The sequence below is a fragment of the Schistocerca americana genome, chromosome 2, assembly GCF_021461395.2.
Source record: "Schistocerca americana isolate TAMUIC-IGC-003095 chromosome 2, iqSchAmer2.1, whole genome shotgun sequence".
Taxonomy (NCBI): domain Eukaryota; kingdom Metazoa; phylum Arthropoda; class Insecta; order Orthoptera; family Acrididae; genus Schistocerca; species Schistocerca americana.
The window spans coordinates 711716806-711739826 of NC_060120.1; the positions used below are offsets into that span (position 1 = coordinate 711716806).

Sequence of the window (23021 nt, forward strand, 5' to 3'; positions counted from 1 at the left end):
GCTCCACCCTTGAGGGCAAAATTGTGACCTGCGTCATTAATCTTCTGTCAGAGTATGATGCAGTGGCACAACTCTGTTGGCAAAACAACAAGTTGAAACAACGCATTGCTCAAACTTTTGACGAGCTCACCACGGGCATTGCTCACACTTTTGATGAGCTCACCACGGCTCGTACCTCGCTGCTGCAACTGCAGTCCACAGTTCCTTCACCTGATCGACCTTCATCAGCAGACACCAGCACGGACACTCATCAGGTTAGTTCAAAAACATTCATTGTGTGTGACAATTCGCTTTCAGTGATCTCTGCACCCACCACATGCACGCTACGTGCAGTGCTATGTGTTTCAAACAGTACTTCTAATGACAGTCATGCATGCGATGCGAACACACCCACCATGCAGGCAGCCGCCCTGCGTGTGAGTAAACATTCTCGCTCTCTTGCGTGCCGACGCCAACGCCTCTCTCGCCGGTTACTCAAGGCAAAGCTAACAACTGACAGTCACTGCACACCCCGATCCACTCCGTGCTGCGCGTGCAGCTGACCTCTCCAAACAAGCGCACGCCACACTCACGTAATAGGCATGTGACTTTCGTGCTGCCTTTACCCACTCTCGCTAATGGCTACTCCTCATCGCGCCTCACTTATCCCAAAACTTCACGTCAGGAGGTTATTCAGCCTCGTGTGCAGTTCTCAGTGTCTTCCCTCACTGACAGAACAACACACAAGATAATTACCACTGCTGGCCCTCCTATTAGGCATAAGGTTAGACGCCTCAACCCCATTAAGTTGCAGGCAGCCTGGCAGCAAATTAACGAACTTCTGGAGGCAGGCATTCTACAGCCTTGAGACAGCAATTGGTCTTCACCAGTTCACCTCGTTACCAAACACGATGGTGCTTTCCGAATGTGTGGTGATTACAGATGCTTAAACGCTCGCACCATCATGGACAATTACCCAGTGCCGAACATAAACGATTTCACACATATCTTATTGGGCACCACAATCTTCAGAATGATTGACTGTAAACGTGCCTATTGCCAGATTCCCGTAGTGCCGGAAGACATGCCAGAGACTGCTATTATCATGCCGCTCGGTTAGTTTCAAATACAACTTCACACCATTCAGCTTAAATAATGCAACAAAAATGTGGCAACGTTTCATTGATTCAATCTAATGACAGTTCGAGTTCAGCTTTGCATACCTGGATGACATCCTCATTTTCAGCAAGTCGACTGAGAACCATGAAGATCATTTATCCCAGGTCCTCCAGACCTTGAACTCCAACAGAGATCAACAAAGATAAATTCCAATTGCGCCAGTCTTCTGTGACATTTTTGGGCTACACCGTCTCTGCAGATGGAATACAGCCTCCCAAATCCTGCGTGCAGGCTATCACATCATTGGAAACCCCAGCTACGTACAAAGAACTCCGACGTTTCCTGGGTACTATAAATTACTACCACCAACATCTACTTTCTGCTGCTGCTGTGCAGGTCCCCCTGACGGACTCACTGCCCCTGACGGACTCACTGTCCGGCAAACAAGCTTTGGGCTTTAAGCCAGTCCGTTGGAATGAACCTATCCTAGAGTCCTTCAGGGCTCTAAAGACAGCGTTTGCTCACGCCATTGTACTCGCCCACCCCGATCCGACAGCCGAGTTGTTCGTCACTACGGATGCCAGCAACATTGCGTTCAGGGCAGTATTACAGCAACACAAAGGTGACATGGTTTCACCCCTTCATTTCTTCTCTACAAAACCGTCTACAACACAGAAAAAATATTACGCTTTTAATTGAGAACTTCTGGTGGTCTGTGAAGCCGTCAAACACTTTTGCCCTGACATCGAGGGCCGTTCTTTCTTCATTCTTACTGACCACAAACCACTGGCGGACGCCTTCTGCAACCCTCCCAAGGACCCACCCCTTCGGCGTTTCTGCCACTTCAACTTGGTCTTTCAATTTACTATGGACGTACACTACATCAAAGGCGTGGAAAACATCCCCACTGATTTTTTTTTTCACCAATAAATACTGTCTTACACATCGTCGATTTATACAACCTCGCCGCTTTCCAGGCCTCTGATGAAGAATCTCAAGCTCTCCTCATGGATCCTCAGACATCGCCTGTGTTTACCAAAGCCAAGTTCCCCGGCGTTTCGGACAAAGTGTGGTGCAACTCTTCTACTGGCACTCTGTGGCCGTTGCTTCGACAAGCCTTCGACGCCATGCGTAACCTCGCCCATCCTGGCGTGCACGCCACCACAATCCTTTGACACTGAGCATTTTGTTTGGAATAATGTTAAGCAGGACTGTCAAACCTGGGCACACAGCTGCATTTCCTGCCAACACAACATTATCGGATGCCCCCCCCCCTTGGCAAGATCATTTTCGTCGTGTACATATCAACTTTAAACTTTATTGGCCGTCTGCCACCGTCAGAGGGCCACAGATATGTCCTCTCCACAATATACCGCATGCCTCGTTGGGTGGAAGTTGTTCCTTTACCCAACATCACAGCAGAAACCGTGCCCAAGGGATTCATCTCATCATGGATCGTTCACCATCACCACCAGCCAGGGTCAACAGTTTGAGTCTGCACTTTTCACAACTCTATGTAACCTCTGCGATGTTAAAAAAATTCATACAACAACCTACCACCCACAAAGCAACAGTTTAGTAGAATTATGGCACCGCACCCTTAAAACAGCACTCAGGTGCCATGACTGCCTCTAGTCTGAGGCACTTCCTAGGGTGTTACTCGGTCTCCGTTCAACCTTTAAACCTGACTTACAAGGAACCATCTCCGATTTCGTTTTTGGTGAGAACCCGGTTCTACCTGGGGATTTCCCCACCTCCCCACACTTTACTAGTAGAATGCACACCCACTTCAGACATGCACGGCTACACCTGCCTGTCAGTCATTCCCCACTGGACACTTACGTGCCAACCGAACTCAACAAAAGATTGCCTGCAGACCATTTCGCTACACAGGCTCAATCCTGTTTTCATGGACTCCGACGCCCCTCTGCTGTCCTAGTCGTACCATCCGGACAAATCTTCCATTGCCAAGCCTGATGATGAGTTAGCTCATTCCATGGTAGGATCTTGTTCTTCCGATGATTCATCATCACAGTTCATGGGTTTCCCATGCATGTCGTCATCAACCTCATGTGCAAGTTTTGATAACGTTTTATCTAATGGAGAGACTTGCTACCCGACTTTCAACTTGCACTGCAATGTACCACCTAACCACATCAACGATGTGTCTATTGTCGCTTTCGATGACCATGTGCTCATGGTCCTTACAGACACTGTAGACTCGACACTCAACGAGGAACTAAATCTCAAGATAGTGCATAGCCTGTCCCTCACCTGAGAGTGCGATCCATCGAGAGTTCGTGCGTTCATCTCCTTGGACGGCTTGATCTGCATTAGGGGCAGTCACGCTCGCATGCTACACCCCTCCCACCGCCTCTACTCCCAGGCCGGCCAACGCATCGTCTGCCCCCACTGGCTGTCTGATTACAATGTGGACCTGCAGCCCATCACCGCACCTTCGCACGCCGCCCTGACTGAGATGGAGCTACCAGTCGTGTGCCTGCCACCTTGCACTACTCACTCCAGTGCCAACGCCCACACAACCTCCCCTCAGGCCTCACAGGCCATAACTCCATATTGCGGGGTGGGGGTGGGGGGGGGGGCTGTGTGGCGTCAATAGGTCACATTGCCCACGTAAAGCATGGTCTTTGAACTCTGACAAGCTGCCATGTTAATGTTCCAGTCAGCCTTTGCACCTTGTACAGTGTACACGTGTATCTTTCTTTGTGCTGAAATATTTGTATGTATAGACATTTATGGGAACAGTTTGTTGCGTATACAGTTATCTGTATTCCCGTTTCCCATAACCTTAAACTGCTCTTGAATACATTTTCTATTGAGCAACCAGTTCTAGTCAAAGACCACTATCCAGCACTTGTTCAGTGCATGACATGGACCCAGAAAATTTTCAGGTGAAAAGGATGTTTGGGCATTGTAATAAAAATATAAGCAATACTTCCAGATTTTTGTTGACAACTGGACAACAGTTTTTGATTAGAACCAGCTGCACATTGAAGAACAAATTGAGCAGCAGCTTATGGTGTTACATGATGTCACTTCTATAATTTACAAAACTGTGGAAAAAACCATCGAAAATGAAAGATTCTGTGAGTCGTGCAGGTAGTAACTTGCTCCACAACTGTCTAACTTTATCTCAGGTGGTTCCACTGAACCTGAGAAAATAAATAAATACATAAAACTACTTCCCACACTCTCAATTCTGAGTTGTGAGAGACTTAGAATTTGTTTTCCCATATTTATCAAAAGTTTCAGTTTATCATTAAGTCCCAATAAATACAAAGGCTGGAACTTAAATTGTGGCAACTATTTATTCACAACCAGTTCAAAAGAGATACATGTTTGCACCTGTTACTGTCCTTCAAAGTAGTCACCAACATTGTGTAGAACCCATTGCCAGCGATTTGGACAGCATAATATACCACCGTTAGAAGAGCCTGTTCTGTTGATGGTGCGAATGGAGAGGTCTAAAGTTATGGTGATTCTCATGTACGGCTGTGATGGTGTTATCCTAATGCATTATGTTCCTCCACGGCAGACCATCAATGCACAGTATTACTGTTCATTTTTAGAGTATCACCTGTGACCAGCTTTGTGAAAGAAGCGGCAACATTTTCTGTGCAACCCACCCATCATTTTGCATGACAATGCGCAGGTACATACAGCACTCTCTGTGTGGTCCATGGGACTGGGAAGTACTGTATCATCCACCATTCTCCCTGGACTTAAGACCTTGTGACTTTCATTTGATTCTGAAGATGATAGAGCCACTTCGTGGCCGTGGCATTTGCTTCAGAACTGTTCCAGAAATTAGACAGGCAGTAGACTGTTCCATTCGCACCATCAGCAGAACAGGCTCTGCTGACAGTATACTATGCCTTCCACATCACTGGGAATGGGTTCTAAATAATGCTGGTGACTACTTTGAAGGACAGTAACAGGTGCAAACATGTAACTCTTTTGTATCAGTTGCGAATAAATAGTTGCCACTATTTAAGTTCCAACCCTCGTATATCACTAGCTCTGGATTATTCTACAAGATGTTTTTTACTTTGCAAAACAACAAAAAACACCTGTTACTTGTTACTTATTTACATACTATGTTGAATAAACAAAGCCATATTTTGCATAGACTTGTGAAGCTCCTTGGATTAAAAGTGTGATGATATTTTGCAGCCTTCTTTCAGTGGATCAAGGCCTAGGAGTGCTAATGGGCTGTCCAAGGCCAGAACTGAATGTCCAGGGACCAAATGAACAGACAAGCATAATTGATTCTGTGATTGACTTAGGCACTCATACCATGTTTCACATGAGGCAGCCAGCCAATCTTACGAAACATGTACATCCTCTCCAACTGCCCGACTTATACGTGAACAGGTAATTTCTCTTCTTTGCTAACTGACTTTCTGTAATGCTTTTGACAGTTGCTACTAATATTGTACATAAAAACAGTTACTTAATTTTTTTAAATCCAATCCAGTTCTTGTAGAACAGAGGTTCATAAAACATGGTATGAAAATAGCAATATAAGTTAACAGAAATCATTCTGTAGGCTGTCACTAGAACAAATCAAACACTTGTGATAGTTTTTCACTCTTTGTAAACATATGATATCACTTTCTGACTTGATGTCCCAGTGAGGAAGTATTAGACTACAAATCCCGAGGTTGAGATACAAAGTCCTAGAGCACCATCAACTGATAAACAGCATTTCATGTGTTGACTGTTAAATCTGCAATAGATAGCACTCAAAACAAATGTTTTGTTGCACTGATGGCTACTGTTGTGAATTAATGTTAGTGTAAACAATCTGAGAGAGTGATTGAGTGGGAAAGAGAGAGAAAGAGAGAGAGAGAGAGAGAGAGAGAGACAGAGAGAGAGAGAGTTTATCACTAACAGCTGCAAGGTCTTCATTGAGCTGATTCAATTGGCTGTAGAGAAAATTAAATGCACTTGTAGCTGTCCTTTTGCTATCCAAACCTTTTTACATAATTTTTAATAGGAACTCATTTTGCCTTCTCCCTGTTTGCCTGTTTGTTATTCACCTCCGTGATAAGTTCTTCAAAGGACAAATATTACCTTCATTTAATACTTCCACAATGATCTTCTTCATCGTTAAAAGAAGGAATCACAGCAGAATTCCATTCCCCAATGAACAGATTTAATAGTCTACCCTTGATGTGAAATACAGCAAAATTTATTCTGTCTCAGATAATTACTGGTTCATTAGGAATATTTGGCATCCCTCTTTACAGAGTTCCACAGAAAGGCCTCTCCTTGTGTATCTGATGTTTATCTAGAGCTCAGGCACCCCACTTGCACAGGTAGCATGCATAATTAATGAAGCCTCTCTCTATTGCCCACACAGGATTCTTCTCTCAAATGCATCAGGTGACAACTGTAACCAGTATGTAAGAAATTCCTGTTGGGCAAGAGAATGCTCTTGAGACTATCGAGAAATAATCACCAGACATCTATAGGCTACACCAAGTCTGCTGAGAATACCTTGAATGTCAGCACAATAAACAAATTGCTCTTATCCTGAGAAAAAAGTCTAAACTGTGATGCTCTATTGGTGGATAAAATGGATTCTAAGTCACAGCACAACCTTTTTAGCAAAAACTGATGGTTTTAAACTGAATGAATGTTACAGCATGCAGGGAAAATTGTTTTCTCATTTTAAATTAGCATTGAAACATAAATAAAAACTGTTCAAAAATATCATGCAAAATAAAATGAGAAGAAATGTTATCCTGTGTAGATTGTTGAGACAAAATCCTTCTACACAAGTTAGAGAGCAGTGTAGAATACATAAAAGTGCAATTACTGTTCTCATGTCAAGTCATGGATATTTTAAAATACAAATTATATATTAATGGATTCGCTCTTATGTGCACATATTTGCTATAAGTATCCTGCAATCACTGCTCCTGCTTTCTAATGTATAACTTCACTTGTTCCACATACCTGAAAGCCATCCTTAACTATGGAATCTATGGACCACCTTGTGAAAATATGAACTGTTTAAATGAGATGATCTGGGGTGAAATTTATAATGAACCAAATGCTGACATAAAATTTAGTCTGTTCCACGATAAATTCATATCATTTTTTTTTTAAATAGTATTCTGCATAAGCTAATCAGAAAGGACACTAAATGTGATGTAAAAAACTATGGACTACTAGGGGGGATCAAAGTGAAAGGAAAACAGAAATTTACCTGTTGGCAAGAACAAGTAAAGATCCTTCAGTAGTTCCGCACTACAAAGCTACTCAGCATTACCGAGAAAAGTTACTATAAAGTAAAGGAACATGCACATTATGCCACAAACCAGTAATTCCAACAACAGATTTAAGGTTGTATGGAATGTAGTAAAATGAGAAAGAGAAAAAGAAGTCACAGAACAAGATAATAACACTATTAATTTATTGGTGGACTGTAAATTATCAGTCACAGGTGGCAGGTGTGCAACTTACATAAAATTCAATGATATGGCAGTCTCACCAACTTATCCTCCTGAAATTAAGAAAATTATATGTTCTCTCAAAAATGAAAGCTCATTTGTATTTGATAATGTTTCCAATGGAGTACTAAAGACTTCCTCCCACACAATAAGCACTGTCTTTTCTGAAATACCTAATGCATCAATAACTCAAGGCTCACCCAGTTAGCTGTGTGGTCTAATGCACTGCTTTCTGGGCAGGAAGGCATGCCTGTTCCCGGCACGAATCTGCCCGGCGTATTAGTGTTGAGGTCCGGTGTACCAGCCAGTCTGTGGATGGTTTTTAAGGCAGTTTTCCATCTGCGTTGGACAATGCGGGCTGGTTCCCCTTATTCCGCCTCAGCTACACTATGTCAGCGATTGGTGCACAAACACTGTCTCCACATACGCGCACACCATAATTCCTTTACCATGTTTGGGGGGGGGGGGGGGGTCCACTGGGAGCCAAACCACATAATAACCTTGGGTTCAGTGTGGCGGCGGTGGGGTGAGTGGATTGCTGTAGCCTGTTGAGGGGTTGTGAATCACCGAGGGCTACGACAGGGACAAAGCCTCTCCGTCATTTCTAGGTCCCCAGTTCCATACAATACAATACACTGACTCAAGGCATTTTTCCAGAGAGATTGAAATATACTACCACTATTGTTAAACCCCTTCTTGAAACAGTGGGTAGGAGAGATGTCAATAACTACCTATCTGTTTCACTATAAACATCATTTTCCAAAATTTTTGAAAAGGTCATTCTAGAACAGTATTCCACCTGAGCAAAAATAATATCCTCAGTAAATCACAGTATAAATTTCAGAACTGTTGCTCAATTGAGAATGCCATTTTCACATTCACTCGCTACATTTTACAAGCACTAAGTAACAAAATAGAACCAGTTGGCATTTTTTGTAATGTATCTAAGGCATTCGACTGTGTGAATCACAAAATTCTCCTGATGAACTGAGGTTTAATGGAATTGCTGGTATAGACAACCAGTGGATAATGTCATACCTAGCTATAAGAATGGAGAAAGTTCTGCTTAATAATTCAAACAATGTAATGTACACAGGGGGAAATTCTTCTGACAGGAGAAATCACCTGGGGGATTCCACAAGACTCAGTCTCAGTTCTATCGTTTCTCTTATATGTCAACAATAGACAAGAAGCAGAATTAGTTCTTTTTGTGGATGACAGTAGCACTGTAATAAATCCAAACATACTTATAGCAACAGAAGAAATGGCAAATAATGTTCTTAAAAGTATTATTGATTGGTGTTCTGTTAATGATCTCACTCTCAATTTGAGAAAGACACAACACATTCAATACTGCTAATCTATAGCTACAACATCTATGGTAAGTGTAATACATGGTGAGAAAATAATAAGTAGGGTGCAAACTTCAAAATTTTTAGGTATCCATGCTGATGAGAATTCAAATAAGAAGGACTGGAACTCCTAAAACAACTTAGTTCAACCACATTTGCACTTCAAATCATTGCAAATCTTGCAGAGAGGGAAATCATTATGTTGCCATGTTCCACATATTTTATTCAGTAACATCATATGGAATAATATTCTGGGGTAATTCGTCTTTTAGAAAAAAAGTGTTCATTGCTCAGAAATGTGCTGTAAGTATAATATGTAATGCTCACATATGATCATATTGTAGACATCTGTTTAAACAGTTAGGCATTTTTAATGCTGCTTTACAGTATACATATTCCCTTATGAAGTTTGTTGTAAATAATCCACTGCAGTTCAAAAGAAACAATGGTGGACCAGAAGAAAAAAAAGATATTCATTACTCCACATTAAGGTTGAATTAAGCACAAAAAGGGGTGCAAAATGCTGCCACCAAAATTTTTAATCAGTTGCTCAATGGCATAAAATGTCTTACGGACATCAAAGCTAAATTTAAAAACAAAAGTGAAACATTCTCTCCTTGACAATTCCTCCTATTCTGTAGAAAAATTTCTATTTTTGTAATGACTGCGTATAAGGTGATAAGTAGAAATTACTAACTCACAACTGTATTTTTTTTAATGTAAATGGTCAGAATGTAGCCATATTTACATATGGAAGTACACTGTGAATGTAAAATGACTTTTCCACATCATTATAATTAATTGTATAAATGATCCATGGAACAAGAAACTAACTAACTAACTCATGTAAACACACATTTGTTCCTGTTACATGGTTTTCCACGTACCTGTACACCACAACATTTTACAGGACATTATTATTAAAATAGTACAGATAGGCTTTGTGGGAGTGTTAAAATCTGTTGTGAAATATACTCGTGTAAAAATGAACAGCTTTTGGATGTTACTTATACATCTGTTCTTGCACAGGGAGATGAAGTACACTACTTCAGAATCATGTGTGCTGGTCACAGTTGACAAAAAAGGCAAAGTATGCTCCACATTTCTGAAGCTTCATAGCAAATGTGACAAAGCTAACATACTTTGTTTCACATGGGAGAATGCTACAACAGCTCCATGCCACGATGCTGTAGGTACAGCTGTCATTGATTTTTATTTAATTGTAAGAGCAATAATGTTGTGTATGAAGTTGAGAACTACTGAACAGTGTTATTATAGTCCATATTTTAAGCATGCACAAGGGAGCAGCATTTACAAGTCTGGAGGATATTAAAGAAAGAGCAAAATATTTAGGAGTTTTTTGAGCAAACGGTTTGAAAAAAAAGTCCAATTTTTATTAGATCAGAAGCTACAACCATCTGAATTTACCTACACTGAGTTATTGGTTGCAAAGCAACTGAATGATTTCCAAAGCTCAAATTCAAAAAACTTCCAAACTGATTTTCAGATTTCTCTGCACTAGTATGCGCAGCTCCTGTGGTGCTAATTTGTTGTCCTCATATGAGAATACGAGTAGTTATTTAAGTTTACACTGTAGGCTTCATTCTTTATCCATGAGAGTACACAAGAATATAACCAGTAACATTGTACACCTTGAGCTCCAGTCAACCATTTATGAATAAATACTGTTACATTTAATCAGTGCTGGCAGAATCAGTCAACTTAAAAGAGCACACACAATCTCAAAATCATACACATGTCTTAAAATAGCAGCCTATGAATATGATAGGGTAGAAAACAATGGGAAGACAATGCTAGAAATATGTTCACATTGTCATGTATATTACCATTAATACTTTCAACCTTTTAACTCCAATGTGAATTACAGACACTGATACCATCACAATTGAAAGCAGCTTCATCAGTAAAAATGATGACAGAATAAATCAGCAGTTAGCAATCACTCCCTTTATTATGGAAGCACACTTGCTGTATGTGAAAGTCTTACACCCTATAATGTTCATCATTTTTTTCCAAACTAACCGCTGAAAGTTGAACAGTGGATGATACTTCATACCATCTTGTTAACATGCAGGATCACTGAATATGTGCCTTGTAGATACTTGGAACTGCATCAGCGTCACATAGCTATGCTTACAAGACAGTATGTTGTATTTTAAGAACAGTAATAGTGCTCCCATAAAAATGAATTATAAAACCAAAAACCAGTAATAAACCAAATACATAGTTGTTTTTAGTTGTAGCATCTGTTACATGTACATGCATCTATAAATAAAATAAAGGAAAGACAATCACTCACCTATACCTGACAACTGCATGGAGCACAGGCACACTTAACAGCAAACAGTGTTCACATGAGCTTTCCAGCTCTTGCTCTTGCACTTTTTCCAGCAAAAGTACACATGTTCACACACACACACACACACACACACACACACACACACACACACAGAAGTATATTTCCATGGCCATTGTGAGACTGATTATCGGTATTCTCTTTGTGAAAGCAGCTCAGGCAACTGCTTTCAATGACCAAGTATCAATAATCAATCTTGCTATGAAAAGTTCAAAAGCTAATATGAATGCTGTCTGCCGTTACTTACCTCTGAACTCCATATGCCGTTACTTGTCTCTGAACTCTATACATTGATCTGCTATTGATGAGTGATTGCCTTTCCTTTATTTTATGTACTGCTCCATCCAGGATTTTCCATTTTTGTTGTATATGCATCTGTTGTATATCTATGGCATGGTATGCAACTGGCAAGAGGCTACTTGCACATCTAATTTCCAGAAGCAGTGAGCCTGACCAAAGCAATATCCAAATAATGGCACATGGAACCAGCAAAAGCTGTTCACCCATCTAATATCATGTAAATTTTTCAACCACCACCAGCTGAAAAAACCAGCAGTCCATTCCATTGTTTAGCATATTGTCTGCTCAAAGTTGTGTCAAAAAACATTGGAAGTAGTGGTATCTGCTTTTTTCCTTAAGTAACTATTTATACAAAACCTAGAGGGAGGAAATAGATCAAGATGAAATATTTTAGGATCCCATGAGGATATCATTGAAATCTATATAAAAAAAAGAATGCTAAATGTGGACTGGTCACTTTCATACATATTGATATGATTGTTGTACCTAATTCAAATTTTTTGTCCTGTTTGGCTAATATAATATTAATTACAATCTCATCGCTGTATTATATATATATATATATATATATATATATATATATATATATATATATATATATACCCTGTCAAATAAAACTGGTTTTGTCAGTACCATGTAGAGTGTTTGCCTTAAGTCAGTTTTATGTTCAGTAATCCATTTTCACATTGGTTTTATGAAAAATTTGACCAATTTTGTCTGTAATTTTTCCTGAGTATGGTAACAAAGAGACGTGTAGCTTTTTATTTCATTGGTGATATACTTTCTATTGTTATTTCTCTAAACACTTTATCATTTATCTTGTTCAACTTATTGTTGAAAGATCTCTCTATGATGTTTGGCCCAAATCAGTTATTGATAACAATGTGATGAAGAGTAGTAAGTTCTTTTTCTTTCTCTGTGCTTTGATGATGAGAATATTAACACACTTTGGACCACTGCATGGAAAACGTTCTTTTTGTGACTTAAAGGATGATAAAAGGACATAAGAATAATGTTATCCATTATGAGTGGCCTGCCGTATATGTTAAATGCATGTGTTCCATTATCATTACTAAGCCTTAAGCCAAAAAATTCATCTTGCATTTCCATTGTAAATATAAGGTTACTGTGCATGTCACTGAAGCATGTGTAGAGTTCATTAATCTCTGCATCATTGCCAATCAAAAAAATAATAATCTTGTCAAAATAAAATATGATTTTTACCAGACAGTATGATGAACATTATAATCTTCTGCCAATCTTGCACTTGGTGACCAAAAAAATTATATAATATTGTAGTTGCATGTATTGCGAGAGATGTTGCAACAAAAAACAAATAGCTATTTGACACCAAGGTACCATCCTTTAAAGTGATGTAGTGTTAATTCAAGACTTGAAGATAGCCACTTTGCCTGAAACTGGATCTTTGTGAGTAAATGTACAGCACAACAGCTCTTGATGGTTACACAATGCTGTATTGTAAATATATTAAGGCTGTGGAGTAGTGTTTGCAGAACAGCAATATCCATCCTATCTCAGTGATTTACAATGTGCTCCTGAGGCTTATTTTGATAAATTCAGCCTAAAGGCGTGAGCTGCAGAATAAATATGGTTACGATCGATGGTATTGCAGTGCCTATGTTATTCCGAATTATGATGCAATGTTCCTTCGGACATGCATGCATGTTCAAAGGTAGAGGCTCTGCGGTGGCTACAGCCACCATGAAATATGTGAAATGTATCTGCAGTTGTGAAGATGGACAACTATCAGCTGTATACTGTGCCAGAACAGAACTCAAATCTAGATTTCTTGCTTATACTGAGCTGCAGACACACAGTTGATGATATATGGAAGTTTGGGTCCAGCCATTAGTTGTGCTCAGATATGCAAGAGGTAAGGCTACTTTTGCAATAAGTGGGAAATCTGCGTGAGTCCCGGTCTGGCACAAATTTTCTTTGTTGCCTTTCCAGTATGCAGCTGATGGTTGTCCATATTCACAACTGGGAACACGTCATGTAAATATGATTACTGTTCGAACAGCTATTAGTACCACAAAATACTGCACCTTCTAGAAAACCAAGGATATGACTTTTTATGCATATCAGAACATCGCATGGAAATTAATGAAATTGAAAAGATTCAGCATTATGAATGCAAGCTAATATCACCCTGCTGTAGAACCAATAAAAAGAAAGGGAGAGTGTATATAAATGCAAAAAGTGGAGTTAAGACCCAAGTCCTTCAGGTTGACTAATATTGTGTTGAAATGTTTTTTCTGAATTCTGTGCCACAGAAATGAATCTGGAAAGACACAAACTTGTAAGTACTGAGAATTTACAGGTCACCAGTAGAAAGTATCTTAAGCTTCAGAAAGCAGCCAAAAATGGTTTTAATAAGGATAAATAGACTTAACTAGAGAATCATAGTTTGTGGAGATTTTAATATTGATTTTCTGTAAGGATGTGCACATTGAAAACACCCAGAGTTGTTAATGTCCAGCTTTTGATTAATTGCCACAGTAATATTCCCTACAATGATTGAAGGACATATAGCAATAGCCATTGACAATACGATGGCCAAATGTTGACAGTAAAATATACAGTCTGATTAGGTACAGTCCACAAACAAAAATTTTTGTGGCACAGAACCATAAATAATGACTGAATCACAGTGTTAGGGAGAAATTTACAAAGCAGATTCTGTAAGTGGAGAATTTAACTCTTTCTTGAACATATCTCTGCAGCACTATGTGTCTTGTTTCCCCTTAAAACAAATGAGGTAAAATAAAACAGAAACAAGATTAAGCAACAGGTATCTCCTGGGATTAAAAAAATCTTGTGCTCGGAGGGAAGAGCTCTACCTAATTCAGACAAGAAGCTGTAATGAGGAGTTGAAACTTCATTATCACCAGTACCATAAAATCATTTCGTCTGTTATTAAAATTGCAAAACTCATAACCAAACAATAAAACGCTCTTAGAATAAGACAAAAACAAGACCCCAGCAACAATAGTGATCCAAATGAAAATGAACTCCCACAAAATTACTCTTGCAGAAATGGTGACAATTCCAAGTCACTGCCCATCTAATAGTATGATTACTTCCTCATATCACACACATACTAGTAAACAACCAAATTGAGATGTACTGAGTTACTTGTGTAAACAATGCATGTACCACCAACTGACATTTTCCAAGACTCGTAGAGATTACAGAATTTATCAGATCACTAAAAAGTAGTATTCCTGCTGGCCACAATGATGTTTTTAGTGGAATAGTAATATATTGTGCTGACTTAAAAGGGTTGCACTTTAGTTACCTTACTAATCCATCAATGGTTCAGGAAACATTCCATGACATACTTAAACATGATGTAATAACATCTTCCTATAAAACTGGAAATAAGCAAATCACCTCTAATTAGATACCTGTTTCACTTCTTCTGCTCTTTTCAAAAGTGTTTAAGAGAGTTGCCCGTAACAGAATATTGACTCATTTAACAAAGCATATCTTGTAGACTGTTTCTCAACTTGGCTTTAATAGAGGATTTTTCACAGAGACAGAGATATAGGCCTTTACAAATAAACTGCTGGCAGAGCTAAAAAAGAAAAAACGATATTCTGTTGATGTATTTTACAACCTCACCAAAACCTTTGGTTGCATGGAGCACAAAAAACTGCTAAGCATACTGCAGGGTTATGGCATTAATGGCATCCCTTTTACTTGGATGGAGTCTTATTTGTATAACAGAATCACAAGCATGAAAGTAACCTCTTAATCAGGGTACATAATATGTAAGGTCTTACAAGAATCAGTTATTGAACTACACAAATGATATTCCAGCGAATTTAAAGAACAGTTCAAGTACTGTAGTGTGCAATGATGATAGAAGCACACTGCCCAGAGATCCAGACTCAACCTTGCAGCTCAGACGCTACCTGAAAAGGGCTAAAAGTGATTAACAACTAACAATGTGAGTCTTAATCTCACAAAGATTCATATTATCCCGTTTAAAGGATCAGGAATGGTTTGATAGAATCAGTAGTAGACATTAATGGTCACACTTTAAATGAAACACATTGTGTAAAATTTCTTAAGATTTAGTTGTACCAAAAGTTAATAATTGTGTCAACCAAAGATACATTAATGATGCTCAGGTCAGCATGTTTTGCCCTTAAAAGCAGCTCTCATTGTGACCTTTGGACAAGAGTGTCAATTCATTTTGCGTAGTTGCACTCCTGCTGTACAAAGGAATCACCTTCTCGGACAGCCCATTTTCACATAAGTGAAGTGTCTCCCTGCTATACAAAGGAATCACCTTCTGGGACAGCCCATTTGCGCATAAGCAAAGTGTTTTATTCTGCAGAAGTGAGCAGTAAGAACAACGTGTAAAGTAGATATCTGTATACCACGTAGAGACTTTCTGTAGAGACTTTCTATAGATCTTTCTACAGATCTTGGCAGACCTCACAATACATTTACTTACTAATGGTTTTTGTTGCTGACAAAATTGGCATCAGGTGAAAAGTGATGTACACAATCACAATACAAGGCAAGACAAAAAATAATTTTCATGTAGGCTTTGCCTGCTCACCTAGGGTTCAGAGTAGAGTCATGTACTCTGCCACAGAAGTATTCAAAAAGCTCCTAACTAAAATAAAGCATGAAATTGGGAATCTAACCAATTAAAAATAAAATAAAATGAAATAAAAACACACCCCATAAGCCTCTTTCAAAAATTATCCAAATAGCTACATGGTAAGTAACTGTGTTTTTTGTCAAGTACTATATAGTGTACGCAGGACTCACTATTTGCAGTTCTAGGTAACTATTTTTGTTGAAAAATACTAGTGTATTCAAGTAATACTGAAGTACCAATACAAGATCAACAGCAGCTGTTCCATATAAGTGAGGGGATAGTACGTTTTTCACGTAGCAGCTTTCTCTAATTCGCTTAGTTAAATTTAGCTGGCTTATGCTTCAATAGCATCAAGCACTAATACAATATACAGATTAAGTTTGTTATTTTCTAGTCTTTTGTTAATATATATCCTTACTTGTTACCTATCACTGAAGATAGTTGTCGTTGATGGTATCCATGGAGCATAGTGAGTAGATGGAGGAATAGAAGGAAGTTATTAGTTGCATTTCAGAGTAAATTAATTATTGCAGTCCACTGGTACAAAATGTGTTATGTTGCTGCAGTGCAATTTTATACGTTGAACAAGTCCCCAACGCTGCTCCTGCTCCTCCTCCTCCTGTTTACATAATGTTTACTCTCTAATACTACTCTTTATTTAATTCTGTTGTTGTATGCTGTACAAGACAATTCTTTCATATCTTCTCTTTAACAACATTGTGGCAAAATCATAATTTAATTATTTGAAAATGTAACAAATGGTGTTCAGTTATGTAACAAACACACCCAATTAACTGAGAATAGCATAGACAAAAGTCACCCACATAAGAATTAACTTTAGTGATTAATTACTATATTGACAGGAATGCAATGGTGTAGTAGTGTGCCGGATGAATGGTAAATGGGAACCCACAGCAATTTTCAATGGCACATGCAAATTCGATGGACTGCTGATGCTGCCGATTTTGGATTTATTTTTCTTACGTGACATTACTGGTGCGTATTCTGAAATTTATTTCATCTGGTATTACTATACAATAATATTTTCTGTAATTACTGAGAAGCTGGCAACACCATTATTTGCTAAGTAAAGACACTTTATCTCCTTCCACATCTGCTCAAAATAGTCTTTTCAATCACAGTGATAAATATATCGCTTCAGTTTAATACTGAATAGGTAACTGTCAGTTCTGGTCATTGTGTGTGTATTACTTATTATATTTCACAGTTTAACAGCAATTTACTTATTCCTACATTAACAGTCAAGTCAGATAGTAACTGAGGCAAGAAATAGGCTTCACAATAGAAAACAAAAAAAAGGGGGTATGCAGAGGAAGTATGGGGCTGTGCTTTACTGGGTGACATCACATGGAGTGAAGGGGGTTAAGAAGTGGTTATAGGCTGGAAAAAAAGGGCCGGGCATTGAGGGAGACATGCAGTCACAAAATGAGATAGGCGATGAAGGCCATAGCCCTAGTGAAGAGAAAAGTGCTGAGAAGATTTAAGTGGTGGTGGCTGAGTAAGGGAAAAGAGAGACAAGCAAGTGAAGTGGAAGAAATGAAAGGGACGAAGAAGCAAGAGTTAAAGAGCATGGAAGGAAGAGGATGAGATTGAGAGAGACTGTAGCACATCTGATGAATGTAAGAGTAACACATTGCTTTATTCAGGGTTACATTCACCTGATACATCAATTCTAGCTGTAGTTTAACCTGCACACATGCCGCTTTTTGCTCACCTCTTAAGCTTTGTCTGCAGCCAGCACCTACAAAGAGTTACTTCAGTCTATATGTAAGCTTCACTGTAACTCACTGGGTAAATCAGTTCAAGCATCAGAGGATTGCAAGGGCATTCCACCTCCAGACAGACCACACCCAGTAAATCACAATGTGGTTCATACCAACCTTTGGCTAGAGGACAGCTTTACTTATTTTAAATCCTGTGTTTATCTGAGGATTGTTCAGTTTCTTTCTCCTTTCATCTTCTTTTTCTCCAACTTGAAGGGCAAATTTTTGCTTTATTGTTGTTTATCGATGCTTTGGATTTACATCAGTTGTCTAGTGTTCTGATGTGAACCCTATTGTAAGAGTTGCTTAGAATTGCTATTTATTTAGTGTAACTACTGCAATTAGTGGAATGTGGTACATAGTTGTTTAGATATTAAAGAACCAAAACAGATGATAAAAAGAAACAAAAGATGCTGTTAAAGAAAAAAACTACTATAAGGAAAGAATGTAGTAGGTAACAGCAACTAACTGTTTTTCCTTTTACATAATTTATTGTTTCATCACTGAAGCCTGTCAGTTCATCCTCTAATGTTTTAATCATCCAGGAATACCTTCACACTGACTTTGATGTTTAACCATCTCTGCTGATTCTATGGCTGCAAAATTTTAAGTAACTTACTCTTTGTTACTTCCTTTATGCAATTTAACTGGTGATAACTGTAACTACACAAGTTTATGAACTGTATGTGCAGTATATCTGTATGTTTAATTGAGTGAACCAGAATCTTATATTTGCTTAGACGCTTCACTAACAATGCTTGTGTCTTTATATTGATTTGTTTACAATAGCTCACATGAAGCACATAACACACAACTATACTGTCCACGTCATCGGTTTCAGAAAAAAGTCAGGATTTTAATACAAAGGCATCGAACTGTGATGGAGTACTCTCTCCACTGGGTTCCTGTGTACCACTCCCTAAATTGTGTGATGGGAAGGAAGATTGTAGAGCTGCATGGGATGAAACTTCAGCAGCATGTAGCCTGAAAGAATCTATCTGTATCAAGCCACCTTGTGGTGAGTTCCTGATATTTCATTATCTCTGTTCTATATTTCAGTAATATTAAATTCTTACTATGTGTCATTGTGGGATTCTTCTATAAATGAGAAAGCGTAATTCTTAAAGACCTACTGATAAACCCTCTTAGTCATATCTCAGCCAACAGTGAACTGCAGAGGGATCACATACTCTGCAATCTTGACAAATATATAATCTTTTAATTATTAAGATATTGTTGTGTCCAATGAGATCAGCATTATCTGATGGAAACTTAGATATTAAATGTTTTACATTCTATATAGGAGCCATCTTTGCAATACAGTTAGACAAGACAGACTGAAGTATCAATTTTGTTCAGTACATTACTTCATCCCTTCAACACTAGTCCTGGAATTTTATCTGTAACTTTGGGGAAACTGGGACTTATCAGACGATCGTTTTCAGCTACCAGATATCTAGCAAATATATCTGGTGCACTGCCAGATCACTGTGTCCTGCTGTCACAGAGTTGCCATGAAGACAATACATACTGCTGGCACCCTCGTTGTGGTAAGTCATCACACAGTAGCTGTTACAGTGGTAAGAAGTTATTTACACACATTACTGGTCATCCATCAGGTTATACTAATAACTTTCAGACTTTATTCTGATTGTGACAGTATGTTAACTTAACACTTTCTTTGACCCAACCACACATGTTAAGCATGTCCTCATTTCCAAGTTAATGATAATTTAATAAATGCTGTATTGTATGGTATCTTGTTCAGTTATATTTGTGCTCTCATAAGCTCCTCACTTTAACAAATTAAATTCCTGGATGGAATAATACATAAAATAAAGGAAGGTAATCACTCACTCACCTTTAGCCAACTGAAGTGTGGTGCATAGAAGCACACAACAGAAAACACTGCTCACACTTACTTTTGAACTCTTGTTCTGTCCCTAGCAAAAACACACACACACAAATCACACTGACATTCAAATGCACACACATGGTGACAGCTTTGCACCTGGTTGTTTGTATATGCACGCACGCAGGGATGAGCGTATGCACATGCCCGCTTTAGCTACAGAAAGAGCAAGAACTTCAAAGCTAGTGCGAATACTGCTTTCTGTTGCATGTTTCTATGTGCCACATAATCAACTATAGGTGAGTGGTTGCTTTTCCTTTATTTTACATATCAATTTTACAAGAGGTTGTCATAAAATGAGTTCTGAACCCAAAATTCTATTCATACCCATACACCTTCACTTAAGTTGCTATGTAATATGTGAAACCTTTAGAAGTTTAATACCATATATTTTAAGGAAAACCTTTCCTTCCTAATGCAAATTTGTGAACTTTTTATTCATTTTCATTTTTTTTATACTAAATATATTTCGAACATAAACCAGTAGGAATTAGAAGCACGCTATGACACTGTGTGCTATATGAAAATATGATTGCACCACATCTGCTACTGCTCTTCACTTCCCAGTGCTAACATTAATACCCAAGAGGTGTCTACACTATTTTACAAAGTGTAACTATGCCATTTACTGCCGATGTAAGTATAAATGCTTCTAAGTAGAGTTTAGTGTTGTTACTTTGACAAAAAGTCAGGAATTTTACTTCAAAAATAAAAAACTGAAGTGAACAATCAGGCACAAAAAATGAAATTTGGAAATAGCATCCACTGTCAAGTGTCACTGATGACAACACCCAAGTCATTTGCATTTTTGTAGAATGTAAGATGTATCTGACAGTGGTGGAAATCTCAGAGGTGAACACAAATCCTGGGTGTAACAACAATTCTTTCAGAGCCTCTAGGAAACAGCATAAGTTTATGCAATGTGGTTCCATGCCGCTTGTTGGAAAATAAATCTTGGAACAAGGTGGTCTACCATTACTTCCCTGATCACAAGACAAATATAGAGTGAAAGATAAGGGTTTATATCAGGGTCATAAGTTGGTGTGAGCACAAAAGATCTCAGATGATTAAGATTGAAAAATCGTGTAGTTCGACTTTCTTCATGGCAGAAGGATGATGTGTGTAGTGTATTACAGCAAACTGCGTAGTAGGACAAAAGGTAGCTGCAAGTAGAGATCTTTTAAGCCTCTGATAACTCAGTACAAGTCATTGGACACATCTTTGTCCGAGACATTACTGGCCCCCTTAGAGCACATATTAGGGAGACAGAATTCAATAACTGTAATACAGTTGAACAATGTGTGCACATTTGTCTGCTGAAATTTTCTTTTTGATGGTGAAGCAAGAAGCACCCTAAGCAATAGCTTCTGATAGCAGCAAGAGTGACAAATTTATACTTAAGAACTTTCTGGTCATTCAATGACAGCATAAGAGTTTGAGTCTCAGAGGTGAAAAAATATATTAAAAAATGTCTGCAGTTGAGTAAATTCTTTTTATCTTATGGTTCAGTCCATTTATGAAAACATCTCTCAGATGCAGGTCTTAAAGTTTACAACATTATTTTCATAACTACGTTACAGAACCAAACTGTCATCTTGTAGCAGTAGCAGTAATAATGAGAGCATGGCTGGCCCCAGTCCTGGACAGTCAAATATGCATAAGCAGATCCAGAAAATACTATTGTTATAATCATAGATTCTTGTAAAGCCTTGTCCATATTTTGAAAAAGTATAATCAAAATTAACCACTGTACAGACTTTTTGAGACCAGACTCACCGATATTGGGGAGATGATGGTACTCTGAGTTTAAGCATTACCATCCAGGTAATAAAAATACAGCAACAACTAGCAAAATACATGACATGAGGAGCAAGAACATCATGATACAATACCACCACTGAACTCTTGTCATACTGAAAACAAAAACTCTGAGGAAAGTGGCCAGAAATATAGAAAACTCAAAACTTGGAAATTTGTGATAAAGAACATCAATATACATATCACATGGCAGCAATGGTACTTTAAAACAACTTTTAATGTTGGTTTGAAAACTACAGTGTTTTACTAGACTTGTTCCTATTGGTACCACATTGCCTCCCACCACCTTGTCATTTGGATTAGCAAATTAGTTTTAGATGGACCTACAGTTTACCATGGACTTCAAAACCACATTTAGAAATCATTTCACTATCTGCCTCACAAATAGCCAACTTTTTGAAACAACGTATCCCTTCTGAGATAGTGCATCACTTTAGAACTAAATAATTTTTTGAGAATTATCTTGACAATACTAAGACAGTATTTCTTACCACCATTCTGAAGGATGTTTGTGCATATTGTTTGTTGCAAATTTCATAATCAATAGAAACTGTTTTCTTCTGTATACATTTGTTCATCTATTCTTTGTCTGCCACAGGTTGCAAACCTTGGGAGTTTAGCTGCCGATCAGGAGGTGGTTGTGTGGAAAAGGCTGCTTTTTGTGATGGCAACTGGGATTGCTCAGATGGATCTGATGAACGAGGCTGTAGCTGCAGAGATTTTCTGCAGCTGTCTAGGCCATATCAAGTATGTGATGGGCATAGGAACTGCCTCGATAAAGGAGATGAACGAGACTGTGGATGTGGAAACCCCAACAGTTATCACTGTCGAAGGTATTTTTTCTTTCATTGTGCAACAGGCTTTGAAAATTTGATTTTTCAGAGATGGAATGAAGGGAGCCTCTTTATGATAAAGGCTTTGCCAATTTTATTTTCGTGACTTGCAATGAATTCAACATTTCAACTGACTGCAGGGCATACAGAAAAGTCTTAGTTGGTTTAGATCTCTTAAAATGAGGAACAATTTGCTGAGATATGGTAAAAGATGTTACATCTTAATTACTTGATTAAACTGTGAATTTAACTGCATACTATGAATAATGTTGTAATATAGATGTAGTAGCTAAAAAATATTTTACATTAAGTTTTTGAAAATAAGAATGTATACTGATCAACCAGAACATTATGACCACCTACCTAATGGCCGGTACATCCATCGTTGGCACAGATAACAGCAGCGACATGTCACGACATGAAAGC

At 38.4% G+C, this 23021-nt stretch overlaps 1 protein-coding gene across 1 annotated transcript in view; it reads left to right on the forward strand.

The window, feature by feature from the left end:
- The window catches only part of LOC124594367 (serine protease nudel), a 184126-nt gene that overhangs the window by 158797 nt on the left and 2308 nt on the right, over nucleotides 1-23021 (forward strand). Inside the window, exons 15-20 of the mRNA XM_047132735.1 lie at nucleotides 5293-5493; nucleotides 9962-10121; nucleotides 17112-17244; nucleotides 18874-19050; nucleotides 19478-19582; nucleotides 22361-22595. Coding sequence (XP_046988691.1) covers nucleotides 5293-5493; nucleotides 9962-10121; nucleotides 17112-17244; nucleotides 18874-19050; nucleotides 19478-19582; nucleotides 22361-22595 — 1011 coding nt within the window. The remainder of the gene's footprint in view (nucleotides 1-5292; nucleotides 5494-9961; nucleotides 10122-17111; nucleotides 17245-18873; nucleotides 19051-19477; nucleotides 19583-22360; nucleotides 22596-23021) is intronic.